Source organism: Lepidochelys olivacea (assembly GCF_965140295.1).
Source record: "Lepidochelys olivacea isolate rLepOli2 genome assembly, chromosome: 4".
NCBI classification, from domain to species: domain Eukaryota; kingdom Metazoa; phylum Chordata; order Testudines; family Cheloniidae; genus Lepidochelys; species Lepidochelys olivacea.
In genome coordinates this window covers 34,314,482-34,327,181 of record NC_140414.1, presented here as the reverse complement: position 1 = coordinate 34,327,181, position 12,700 = coordinate 34,314,482, and the positions used below count along the sequence as shown (strand labels likewise).

At 41.6% G+C, this 12,700-nt stretch overlaps 1 protein-coding gene across 2 annotated transcripts in view; it reads left to right on the top strand.

Annotated features, from left to right (window-relative positions):
- PPP3CA (protein phosphatase 3 catalytic subunit alpha) overlaps positions 1–12,700 on the top strand; it is a 330,643-nt gene that overhangs the window by 127,851 nt on the left and 190,092 nt on the right. For both annotated transcript variants that reach the window (XM_084626228.1, XM_084626229.1), the window contains exon 2: positions 9,126–9,326. In XM_084626228.1, the coding sequence (XP_084482354.1) occupies positions 9,126–9,326 (201 nt within the window). The remainder of the gene's footprint in view (positions 1–9,125; positions 9,327–12,700) is intronic.

Sequence of the window (12,700 nt, the reverse complement as noted above, 5' to 3'; positions counted from 1 at the left end):
CCCGCACCGATAGGGCACAGCTTAATGCATGGAGGCATTCAGTGGCAGAGTCCAGAAAAGAATTAAGTGAGTGCAAAGAGCGGAGGCAGGACATGATGCTGAGGCTAATGGAGGAGCAAACGGACATGATGAAGCATCCGTTGGAGCTGCAGGACAGCCAACAAGAGCACAGACCCCCGCTGCATCCAATGTATAACCGCCTACCCTCCTCCCCATGTTCCATAGCCTTCTCACCCAGATGCCCAAAAATGCGGGGGGGGCGTGGCACATGGCAGAGGCTCTGGGCGCCCAGCCACTCCACTCCAGATGATGGCCCAGGCAACAGAAGGCTGTCATTCAAACAGTTTGATTTTTAGTGTGGCTACAATAAGCAATGTGGCCTTATCCTTCCCTCCTCTCCCACCCCAACTGGGCTACCTTGTCCGTTATCTCATTTTTTTTAAATTAATAAAGAAAGAATGCATGGTTTCAAAACAATAGTTACTTTATTTCGAAGGGGAGAGAGTGGTTGGCTTACAGGGAATTAAAATTAACAAAGGGGGCGGGTTTGCATCAAGGAGGAGCACACACAACTGTCACACCGAAGCCTGGCCAGTCATGAAACTGGTTTTCAGAGCCTCTCTGATGCGCAGCGCGCCTTGCTGTGCTCTTCTAATCGCCCTGCTGTCTGGCTGCTCAAAATCAGACGCTAATCTATTTGCCTCAACCTCCCACCCTACCATACACGTCTCCCCCTTACTCTCACAGATATTATGGAGCACACAGCAAGCAGCAATAACAATGGGAATGTTGGTTGTGCTGAGGTCTGACCTAGTCAGCAAAGGGTGCCAACGACCTTTTAAATGTCCAAAGGCACATTCTACCACCATTCTGCACTTGCTCAGCCTATAGTTGAACTCCTCCTTACTACTGTCCAGGCTTCATGAGCCATGGGAGCAAGGGGTAGGCTGGGGTAGGTGCGACTGCGTGGTGCTGCTGGCTGGGAGAGCAGCCTGAGGCAGAAGCCTCCAGCTCGCATGAGATTCCAGGCAGGACTGAATCTCCATGAGACGAAACTTAAAGAAGAGAATGACCTGGAGGCTCTGGCCCCCATTCTGTGCTCTAAAAGAAGGATAGCCATGTCTGTCCAGGTGCCCCTGATCGACCTCTCCAAGGTCTGCCAGGAGCACCCAGGAGATGTACGATGGCTATCAGTCCTACTGCACCATCTGCTGCGAAGGCAAGGAGCTGCTGCTGTGTTGCAATGCAGTACTGCGTCTGCCAGCAGCACCCAGAAGACATACGGTGATGGTGAGCTGAGTGGGCTTCATGCTTGCTGTGGTATGGCGTCGTTGCACGGGTAACCCAGGAAAAAAGGCACAAAACGATTGTCTACCGTTGCTTTCACAAAGGCAGGCAGGGAGGGAGGGGTGCCTGATTACATGTACCCAAAACCACCTGTGACAACGTTTTTGCCCCATCAGGCATTGGGAGCTTAACCCAGAATTCCAGTGGGCAACGGAGGCTGCAGGAACTGTGGGATAGCTACCCACAATGTACTGCTCTGTAAGTCGATGCTAGCCACGGTAGTGAGGACGCACTCCGCCGACTTAATGCTCTTAGTATGGACATATGCAATCGACTGTATAAAATCGGTTTCTAAAAATTGACTTCTATAAAGTCGACCTAATTTTGTAGTGTAGACTTACCCTCAATGTCGGTTTAGACTCTCATCACTATCTTTCCTGCATTGTCTGTTGCACCTAATTTATCTATGTTAGATGTACTCCAGGTGTTATCTTCTGACCCCTCGTGGGCTGCAGAATGCTGGTTGGTCACATGGTGCTGGTTCTCTTTGTTTCCACTTGGCAAATCTCAAAATCAGCTAAGACACCGGAAATACTTTGGTAATATTACTTTACCAAGTATTCAAGTGCTATAGTTGCCAAAGGGATGATATTTCCTCACCAGTAGGAGGGAAGGTTCCATAAAAAAGTGAAACCACAATTGCAAGTCCCCCTTTAAACACATTTTTATGAGTAATTTTAATGCTCACTAGTTTGCAACTGCTTTGCAACTAACATATTCCTTCATACTTTGTGGGCTGTTTATACCAGACTAGGCCCTTAATTGCCTTTTTTTTTTTAAATATAATCTTTTTAAATTTGTGTTTTTCAGTTACTGCTGCAAGTGAAAATGAAATAGCCACACATTTGCAGCCAGGTGCAAGGAAACTGAAATATAGCTATAAGTTTTCACCTAGAGGAGTTACTGTAATATGTGATAAAGCTGAAATTACATGGCTCTGCTATACATGTTGTAATGATTGCTCCTGCCCTCTGTTGGTGATTTCAATAACTGCATGTGTTAACAGTGCAATATGAAACTATTTTTTATGCCTGTACATGTATGCAAATATCTATGTTCATACACACAATATTCAGATTCTGATAATGGAAGGTGCTGTTTGTGCTAAGAGTATTCAGTCACTCGTGTTTTCACTAATTAATCATTAATCACCTGCAGCTGGAACAACAGCTTTTTTTAATTAGTGTCTGTTTATTAAAAATCTGCTTTCAGAGCACTTACAGTGCTGCGCCACAGAAACTGTGCATTGTGTCTTCTATAAACCAAGAGGTAAAAACAAGTTTAGTTTTTTTGTTCTGTGTTTATAGATGCAAGACTCTTTGTAAGACTGGGTACCATGTTGGGTACACTACCATACATAAACATGCTTAATAAATATGCTGCTTAAGCTGGGTTCTCCCCTCAAAGACATCCCATGATTATTTTGTTCCCTGAATATCATGAATAGTTAATAGCTCATAAAACTGGGGTTGACTTGCTTTTAAGTACTGGACAACTAATATGTATATCTTCACAGGCCTCACAAAGCACATTGCCTCTGGCCTTCTTTACATTTCTACTGTAGTTAATTTTCTCAGGGAAGCTTAACTACATTAGAAATGTAAAGAAGATTATGCTTTAATTTTAAAAATGATCGAACCCTTCTTGTGACACTAGTCTGGTAAAAGTGAACTGGTATAAGCCAGTTACTAGGATTAGAAATAGATCTGGAGGAAAATTCAGGGGTTGGGGAAATCTCTGAAAATTTTCATGAAAAATGTTTTTCACCTGGTGACCATTCCTAGTGGAAAAGAGGAATTACCTGGGCTCCACTTCTGTAGGAGGATGCTGGAGGTGCAGTGGGAGGGGGATGCAGGGACCTAATGATTTCTCTCAATATGAAAGGGATCAACTTTTAAGTTTGGCGTGTATTCCAAATTTTCATCTCTTTAACGCTCTCCAAAATACTTAAGCTAATCCTGTGCACCGTGTTGTGATGGTGATGGATGAGCATTGGTTTTGACTTTGTGGGTTAAGGCAGCAGAAATTTTGTTTTCTAGGCCTGCTCCAAAATGCAAGCCAGCTTGCATTATAGGGATGCTCCTGGTTTGGAGAGTTAAATTTTAAATCGGGAGCCTCATTTAAGAAATTTAGAGGCATAAAATTTGGTCAAAAATGCTGAACTGAATGTTGGGTAGAATTCAGCAGGAGCCATAGCCCTTTGCTAATTCTTAAAACTAAATTGTATTAGTGCATTTTCACAGTGCCATGTTGATATTAAAGGACAGAAATGTAAATTTTATTTTTGTTTGCTTATTTGGGTCATTGACCTCTTTTTTATTTTATTGTATTATTATTATTATTTATTTTATTATTTATTATTATTGTGGCCTTTCCCCAGCTGAGAGGAGTACGACACCACAGATTCTGTTTTCTTAGTGAAGACTAGAGGAGCAAGGGAAGAAAATGGTTTATGGATGTGGTGCATATGTAATATGTGTGCACAGCTTACTTGTTTTCTATTGTCTGAGGAATGATGGGTAAAGGGCATAAAAAACTTATGCAGACAGACTGCATATTCCCAATTCTTCAGTTTTACAGTCCGTGGCTCTTCAAATAGCAACAGAAGCTGATAAATCGAATTTGTCGTATGAACACACTTATTTTACTCAGTTGTGGTACCATCATCACTTCTCCTTCTTGCTTTGTCATCGTTGAAAGTAAAGTTGAAAGTTAACTTAAACTAAACCAAATTTAATAAAAACTCATCTAGATGTTACAAGTGACATTAGATGGATTTGTAGGTTCAGCTCTGAATAGTGACTTGTATGTGTGAATTTAGCACTAAAAGCATTGGCAACCTGCAAGTCCCTTGCTGTTATTCCTAGACTTATTCTGAGGAGAGAGAAGTAATCATGACAAATCGCAGATGGTTTTGGAAACAAATGCTGATTGGTGATCTCATCCTACCAGTATCACCCTAATTACTTTTCACAGGATTTGAACTTGAGTTTCCTGAGGTGATAGGCTTATGCAGTAATGTTCTGTACCATCAAGCCCTCTGATCCTCCAGGCAGTCCCAAAATTTCACTTTAAATGACATTGGCAAGTAACTTAATCCCTAAATGTTACCTATTTGTACCCTCTTTTGTACATGTAATATTTTAAAACCTTGTAAGTGTTGTTGGATTCCCCCTCCACCCCGCATAAATATGATGACTAGAATCCAGAGCCTCTGCTAAAACATTAAGAAATGAAAGGGGAAAAATAATAGCTCATATTTTATGTGTTTGTACTACTGAGCCAAAAGCAGTTGTGTGTTCCCTCTTATGGCACTGCAGCAGCAGTTAATTAACAATCTTATTCCCGGAGCTGCACTAAGGACATTAGTGATGCTAGTACTCAAACAGAAAACGAAACAAATTATTAACTTGTTTTCCAGCCTGTACTGCCACAGTGGAATGTGGGGATGGTACTCTGAAATGTCTTGTGTAGATAATGTACCTGGTATGAGGGGCAGCACAGGAGATGAGAGGTGGTGGAATCTCCTTCCTTTGAGGTTTTTAAGGTCAGGCTTGAGAAAGTCCTGCCTAGGATGATTTAGTTGGGGATTGGTCCTGCTTTGAGCAGGTGGTTGGACTAGATGATCTCCTGAGGTCCCTTCCAACCCTGATATTCTATGATATGATGAAAAGTGAAGCAGTCGATTTTAAATTTCTTTAGAAATGCAACTAAATACATATATGCGCACACACCTGCTCAAAATTGGCAGGCACACTATTTTCAGACATTTAAAGACATAGTAATTTAGGACCAAAATTTATTTTGGTTTTGCTTTCAGAAAATATATATTGTAAATAGGGTTGGACATTTGAATGGTACAAAAATGACCGGTCAATTGATCGGTGAAATATTGTCAAGATAATGTCAAAAGTGGTCAAATATTTTAAAGCACACTACTTTATTAGAACAGTAACAAAGTCTAAGACTTTTTGGTCTCCAATAGCCTTAGCCGTAAATACTTGCATCTAATTACAAAAACAAAGTCACTTAACTGAGTTATTTTAACTCAGAAAAATACAAAACTCGATGAAGTTCTTAAAAATTAAAGAATTTTTTAGCAATGTTAGTATTTAAATGTGAATGTTATTAAAGACCAAACCGTTAGAAAAGAAAAAGGAAATAGAATAGAAATAAAACAAACACCTAGCAACTATGAAAGGGCAAAGTCTGTTTTTATAGTCCATCAATGCTAGGTAGGCAACAAACCAACTCTTTAAACAGCTCAATGACCGTGCATCCATAGGTGCTGGAACTAGGGGTCCTGGGGGTCCTGCAGGACCTTTCAGCTTGAAGTGGTTTCCATTATATACAGGGTTTACGGTTTGGTTCAATGGCTCTCAGCACCCCCGCTATACACATTCATAGAATCACAGAATATTAGGGTTGGAAGAGATGGAGGTCATCTAGTCCAACCCCCCAGCTCAAAGCAGGACCAACACCAACTAAATCATCCCAGCCAGGGCTTTGTCAAGCCGGGCCTTAAAAACCTCTAAGGATGGAGATTCCACCACCTCCCAAGGTAACCCATTCCAGTGCTTCACCACCCTCCTAGTGAAATAGTGTTTCCTAATATCCAACCTAGACCTCCTGCACTGCAACTTGAGACCATTGCTCCTTGTTCTGTCATCTGCCACCACTGAGAACAGCCAAGCTCCATCCTCTTTGGAACCCCGCTTCAGGTAGTTGAAGGCTGCTATCAAATCCCACCTTACTCTTCTCTTCTGCAGACTAAATAACCCCAGTTCCCTCAGCCTCTCCTCGTAAGTCATGTGCTCCAGCCCCCTAATCATTTTTTTGCCCTCTGCTGGATTGTCTCCAATTTGTTCACATCCCTTCTGTAGTGCGGGGACCAAAACTGGACGCAATATTCCAGGTGTGGCCTCACCAGTGCCGAATAGGGGGGAATAATCACTTCCCTCAATCTGCTGGCAATGCTCCTACTAATACAGCCCAATATGCCATTGGTCTTCTTGGCAACAAGGGCACACTGCTGACTCATATCCAACTTCTCGTCCTCTTTAATCCCCAGGTCCTTTTCTGCAGAACTACTGCTTAGCCAATCATTCCCCAGCCAGTAGCGGTGCATGGGATTCTTCCATCCTGAGTTCAGGACTCTGCACTTGTCCTTGTTGAACCTCATCAGATTTCTTTTAGCCCAATCCTCCAATCTGTCTATGTCACTGGACCCTCCAGCCTATCTACCTCTCCCCACAGCTTAGTGTCATCTGCAGACTTGCTGAGGGTGCAATTCATCCCATTATCCAGATCATTAATAAGGATGTTGAACAAAACTGGCCCCGGGACTGACCCCTGGGGCACTCCACTTGATACCAGCTGCCAACTAGACATCGAGCTGTTGATCACTACCTGTTGAGCCTGACAATTTAGCCAGCATTCTGTCCACCTTATAGTCCATTCACCCAATCCATACTTCCTTAACTTGCTTAATTCAACATGGTTCCAGCACCCTTACATGCATCTTTTCTCTTGTGGTGGGAAGAACATTCAGTGTCTGGGAGCCTTCCTCTCCATCCCTCTTGGCTTTCAGAATTAATTTCTTAGTTTAGACAGTTTAGATTGTAAGCTGTTCAGGGGAAGGAGTGTGTCATTTAATTTATTTAATGTGCTTTGTGAACTTCCCTGTATATTGATACCCTTGTATACAAATGAAGTTATACATACTTACATACGTTGTTTGTTCAAATATTCCAGCCAATCAAGATGCCCAACATTCAGTTAATTCACCTTTTTTCCCAACACGTGGCATTAGCATGTAGCAAAGTTAGTGATTAAGACATTTATGTGGGTAACAGATGGCACCATGGTGCAGTCAAAAAGGTAGGCACCACCTACAGCAGGGCATTCTTGCTGTAATATTTGACTGTGGTCAAATAATTGGCATTATTAGACTGGTCAATTGACTGGCTTTCCAAGCCTAATTTTAAAAGGAAAATCTAAATTTTGGCACTAGACTGTTTGTCTCTTTAAAGTCTGAAGACAGTGTCTCTACTGAATTTGTGCGTGTGTAATGGGGAATGGATCACTTGATTGCCGTTCTGTTCATTCCTTTTGGGGTACCTGGCATTGACCACTGTCAGAAGACAGGATACTGGGCTAGATGGACCTTTTGGTCTGACACAGTATGGCTGTTCTTATGTTCTTATATTCTCCCAATATTAATAGAATTATTTGAATAAAAAGAGATTTTTGTCTAGGTTTAAAAATTTCCTGTGGTGTTTGCAACCCAGAAATTTCAGCATTGTGCTAATGCAGGATGAACCAGAAAGTAAAACTTGTTGTAAACAAATAAAATGGACTGGTCTATTTTTTTTCCAAATGTCCAGGCTGGATCTGATGCAGTAACTAAGTGGAATAATAGGTGGAAAGAAATTAAAATGACAAAATTAATTCAGTTTTCATCACTTAGTAATATGAGTTAGGAATTCTCTGTGTTCTGTTTTGTTTTTTTGTTTTACTGTAAATGAAAGTGTGTGACTTTTAACTTATCAAACCTTTTAACCTACAAAGTAGGTGTCTTTTAAAAAGTATGTTGATTGTTAAATTTAAGAAATCTTTAAGTATGGAAGACTTGCTTTAATGTTTCCAGATACACCAGTGACCCCCAATATGATGGGTATTAGGGAGGCAATGTCTCAATAATACAGTTTTGTAGATGTCCTGAATCATTCCTAAAGCTTCCATTCACTCTTCACGCTGAGCATCCTTTCAATCTGACCCACCCTCGGCAGTAGCCAGAATCAATATAATTACCCTGCAGCTGGCAAGGCAGGAAGCTTCTAATACCACTCCAATTTAGCTGCTAGGGAAAGGGGGCTAAGCGGGGATAATACTGCAACCTAATCCTAGAAGCTGAGAGCGTCAATTGAGCTTCTAACTAATGCTGCCTTAAGGAGAGAGAGAGCAAGAGTACTTGAAGTTGGCTCGAAACCTGGAACTTTGAATAATGGCAATACACAGAATGCTATCCATTAGGCCATTGCTGGGACAACCCATTTTGTTTTATACTTCTGTCTGAAATATCCTCCACTTTTCCACATGCCAAGAGAACAGTCTTAGAGCTCTTTCACTAATGTTTGACTGAGACAGACAGACTGCTTGTGGGATATTGTATGTAAACAATGATTTCTAATAGAGCAAAGCTATAAATACAAAAAAGGAAGGGATTTTTGAAAGGCACTCTGCCAGTAATTAAAGAGAAGGGGCTGTCTGCAAAGTCTTGTGGTTTAACCTAGATAGATCTATGTCTGTAGACACATGGGCAGTAAATATCTGAGATGTAGTGTAATGTACATTAAGATCTTTCCTGGGAAAGGAGCATTATGTCATGGTTCTGCAATACTACTAAAGCAATATTTAGTTCCATTCCCTTCTCCCACAACAACCCCTGTTTTTAACATTCTCTGTAAGCAGTGACTCATTTTTTAATCATGTGTAAAGGATATAAAAACTAGGTCCAAGATTTTTTTTTAAAAAAATGTTTGAATAATAGATTTTGGGCACATGTGCATGTTGAACAGCTGCTGTTAATTTTCTGTCTATGGTATAGCCACAAGCTATAAAGAAAGAATAGAAGATTCAGATTACTTAACATGTATATGCTCAAAAGTGTTTTCAGACAGAGCTGATGGCCAGCAGAGCTTTGAAAGATTATCTTTTTTGAGACGAGTGGCTTTTCCCAGTAGAGTGACCAGATATTTTTTGTTTGTGATTTCCAGCTGTCCCATTTCCTCCAAGCCACCGGCTCACAGCTAAGGAAGTGTTTGATAATGATGGAAAACCCCGTGTGGATATCTTAAAGGCACACCTTATGAAGGAGGGGAGGCTGGAAGAGACTGTTGCTTTGAGAATAGTAACAGAGGGTGCTTCAATTCTCCGTCAGGAAAAAAACTTGCTGGACATAGATGCCCCAGTCACAGGTAAGTGCCAATATTAAATCGGAACATGCAAGCACATGCATTCAGGTAAATACTACTCCTCTGAGAGTTCGGTGAAAGTTTCCTACTCCACTGACTGCTCTCAGTACTTAACTCTGCATCTCTGAATCCACGGCCACAGTGGGCCTGATCCTAAGAGTTGCTGAGATCCTTAACTTCCACTGATATTAGAGGAAAGGACCTTATGGGCTGAAAACTTTTGCTTCTAAAGTATGGAGAGTTCTCTAGACTAATATATAAGATTAAAAGTGTGTTCTAAAAGATAAAACTGATAAAAGATAACTGCCTGTTTTACCAGATGTTAATTCCGTACATTTACAGATGGCCTTCACCTCAGTAGCACCATTCAAACTTAGTCAGCCTTACTCTGAAGGATCAATGATGCTGTAGTGAAAGGAAACTTCATTATAAGTGGTCAGAGCAACAACAAATGAGCAAAAAGAAAAAGCTAGAAGAACCTCCGCATATTATTTGTCTACGGAATTAATGAATTGTTCTGATTAAAGAACCCATTTTGCCCTTGGCTATCAAACATTTCCACTCACTCATTAATTCTCAGGAAATGCCTTGTGCCTGATCTTCCTTCTCTGATTGTCTCCCACTTCTGACTGCATTCTGTGCATAGGAATGCATTTGCTTGTTTTAATGCACTCTTTTTGTATTTTTATTATTTAAAAAAATTTTTTTTTGCAAACATACAGTTGCTTTTCTGAGAAGTTGAAGAGTCTTTGACAGGAAAACTGATCCACGGTTTAGAGAGTTAGTTGCAGAGCTAAACATTACTTCCTCATAGTATGAATCCTAGACATATAGGGTTGTTTTTTTTTCAAGGAGACTGGAGGATTTGTACCTTCTCTTGGTAGTTTTACCAGAAACAGAAAAGCAGAGCCAGAGTGGAAAGAAAAGTTACTTTAGTAAAGGCAGAAAGAAGAGCACTAAGACCCATAATTAGCATTGGTGTTGTCCACCAGATACTATGTGAACTCAGCAAGTGCCTTAATAGTTTTGTTATTTTCAGAAAAGCTACTTCTGAAACCAATAACACAAAGTGGGACATTTAAGCATCAAATGTAGCATAATTTATTAAAGTCTATTTTCTGAAATGTCATCAAAACATGGAACCCTAGGTAAGTCTCCATATTTCGTTACTTGAGACGATGAGTCAATCATATGTTCTCTTACTCTTCTGGGAGGAAATATGTGTCATGTAGCTCCATAGGTGAACCCTTTGGATGATTGAGGGGAGTCTTAGAGTCTGTAGGCCTTCCCTGCAGAAGAGGATACGGGCTGTGAAGTAGGTTAAATGGAGGAAGACAAGTTCTACAGGGATGCAGCACTCTCTCCTGAATTAAGGGATGCCACCTCTTCCTTCACCACTTTTGGGTCTTTCAGAGAGGTTGTAGTGTGTCTCGAGGAGTGGTTCTATGTGACTTATGCTATCATTCCCTTTTACATTCACCACTAACTCCGAGATAGACATTCTTAGATATCTTTTTTGTTAATTATTCTGAGTAATTTAGCGATGTTATCTCCCTCCTCCCAGATTAATCCCTGGAGGCCTTAGCCAATTTTAGTCTTGTTCTCTCTTATCTGAGTTTACATCTCTTTTGACCATCATTCAAATATATTATCTTCTGGCAATGGGTTGCAGTACTACTGTATTTCCTCGGTTTGGCTAATGGCTGTTTACCTGGAAGCTGACATGGTGAAGCTTGTATCCTGATGCCTGCTACTGAGGTAATTTGATAGTTCATATGCTCTGTGAACAAACCCAAGCTGTAAACTGAGAGCTGGAATAGCAAAACTAATCACTAACAGAAGACAAAAATCTAGAAAGGAGGAAAAGAAAACCCGTGTGTGATGCCCATTCTATTCAGTAAATATTCTATTCATCCATCCAACAGAAAGTTTCTTTGGTTCCTGATAGGTCAGGATCACTGCCAGTTCAGAGTCCTTCCCTTTGGACGAGCAACAGCACCCAGGGTATTCTCAAAGGTTTTCTCTGTGGTGGCAGCCCAAATGAGATGTGACAACTACACAGTTTTCCCGGACTTGGACGACTGGCTCCTCACAGGTTGCTCCAGCCAAGAGGTCAGGTCGGTGACTTTGTCCCTGCTTCCTCTTCTAGCAGTGCTGGGTGTCTGTGTGAACCAAAAAAAAAAAAAAAAAAAAATCCATTTTGACCACCACATAGTGGATAAACTTTATTGGAATGACACTGGACTCAACTTCAGCAAGATCACCACAGAAGGATTGCAGTCAATGAGCTATTTAATAACTCAGGCTACTCACAGACCAAAGTATCATGTGGCCTAGTAGAGAAAGGCATACTTTGATCATAGTATGCCTTTCTCTACTAGGCCACATGATTCTTTGGTGACCATGGTGATGTTGTTCCACATTATTTGGCTCTGGAGTCAATATCACCACAGAAGGATTGCAGTCAATGAGCTATTTGATAACTCAGGTAACTCACAGACCAAAGTATCATGTGGCCTAGTAGAGATAGGCATGCTTTGATCATAGTATGCCTTTCTCTACTAGGCCACATGATATTGTGTAATTATGTGGCAATATTTGCCAGACTTCATTTACACTGCCTTACACTGTCTATTCACCAGACAATGATCATGTGAACATTAGTGTGATTGTTCCTGCCAGGCTTATTGCCTCTCTCTCACCTGGTGGTCGAATCCGGAATGAGTTTGAGTGGGAGTCCCCTTCAACACTCTCGCTGCCAGTGCCATCGTAGTAACAGATGCGTCTCTTCTGGGATAGGGCGCTCCCCTGTATGGCCACACTGCTCAGGGCACTTGGATCTCACAGGAGGCCAGACTATACATCAGTCTGCTAGAACTGAGAGCATTCTGGCCTGAAGGACATTTTCCCCTCCCATATATTCACTCCAGAGCCAAATAATGTGGGACAACATCACCATGGTCTTTTATATAAACAAGCAGGGTGGAGCAAGATCCCTTCCCTTCTGCCTGGAAGCAGCCAGACTTCGAAATTGGTGCATCAGAAACCACACCAGTTGTTCAAGCCACTTACCTACCAGGTATTCAGAATTCTCTAGGGAACAACCTAAGCAGGCACTTCTCTGCCTGGGGAATGAGTGGGAAATACACAGCTGTGTCCTGAGGGAAATATTCACTCAGTGGGGAACACCCCAGTGGGATCATGCTATGTTCCAAAGGAACAGGAAACTATACCTGTACTGCTCCTGAGTAGCTATCGCCCACGACTCCCAGGGTGACGCTTTCCTGTTATCATGGACAGACCAGCTCAGGTATGCCTTTCTGCCCATCCCCCGCGACCACAGGTCTTGAGAAAGATCTGTTATGACAGGGCCAGAA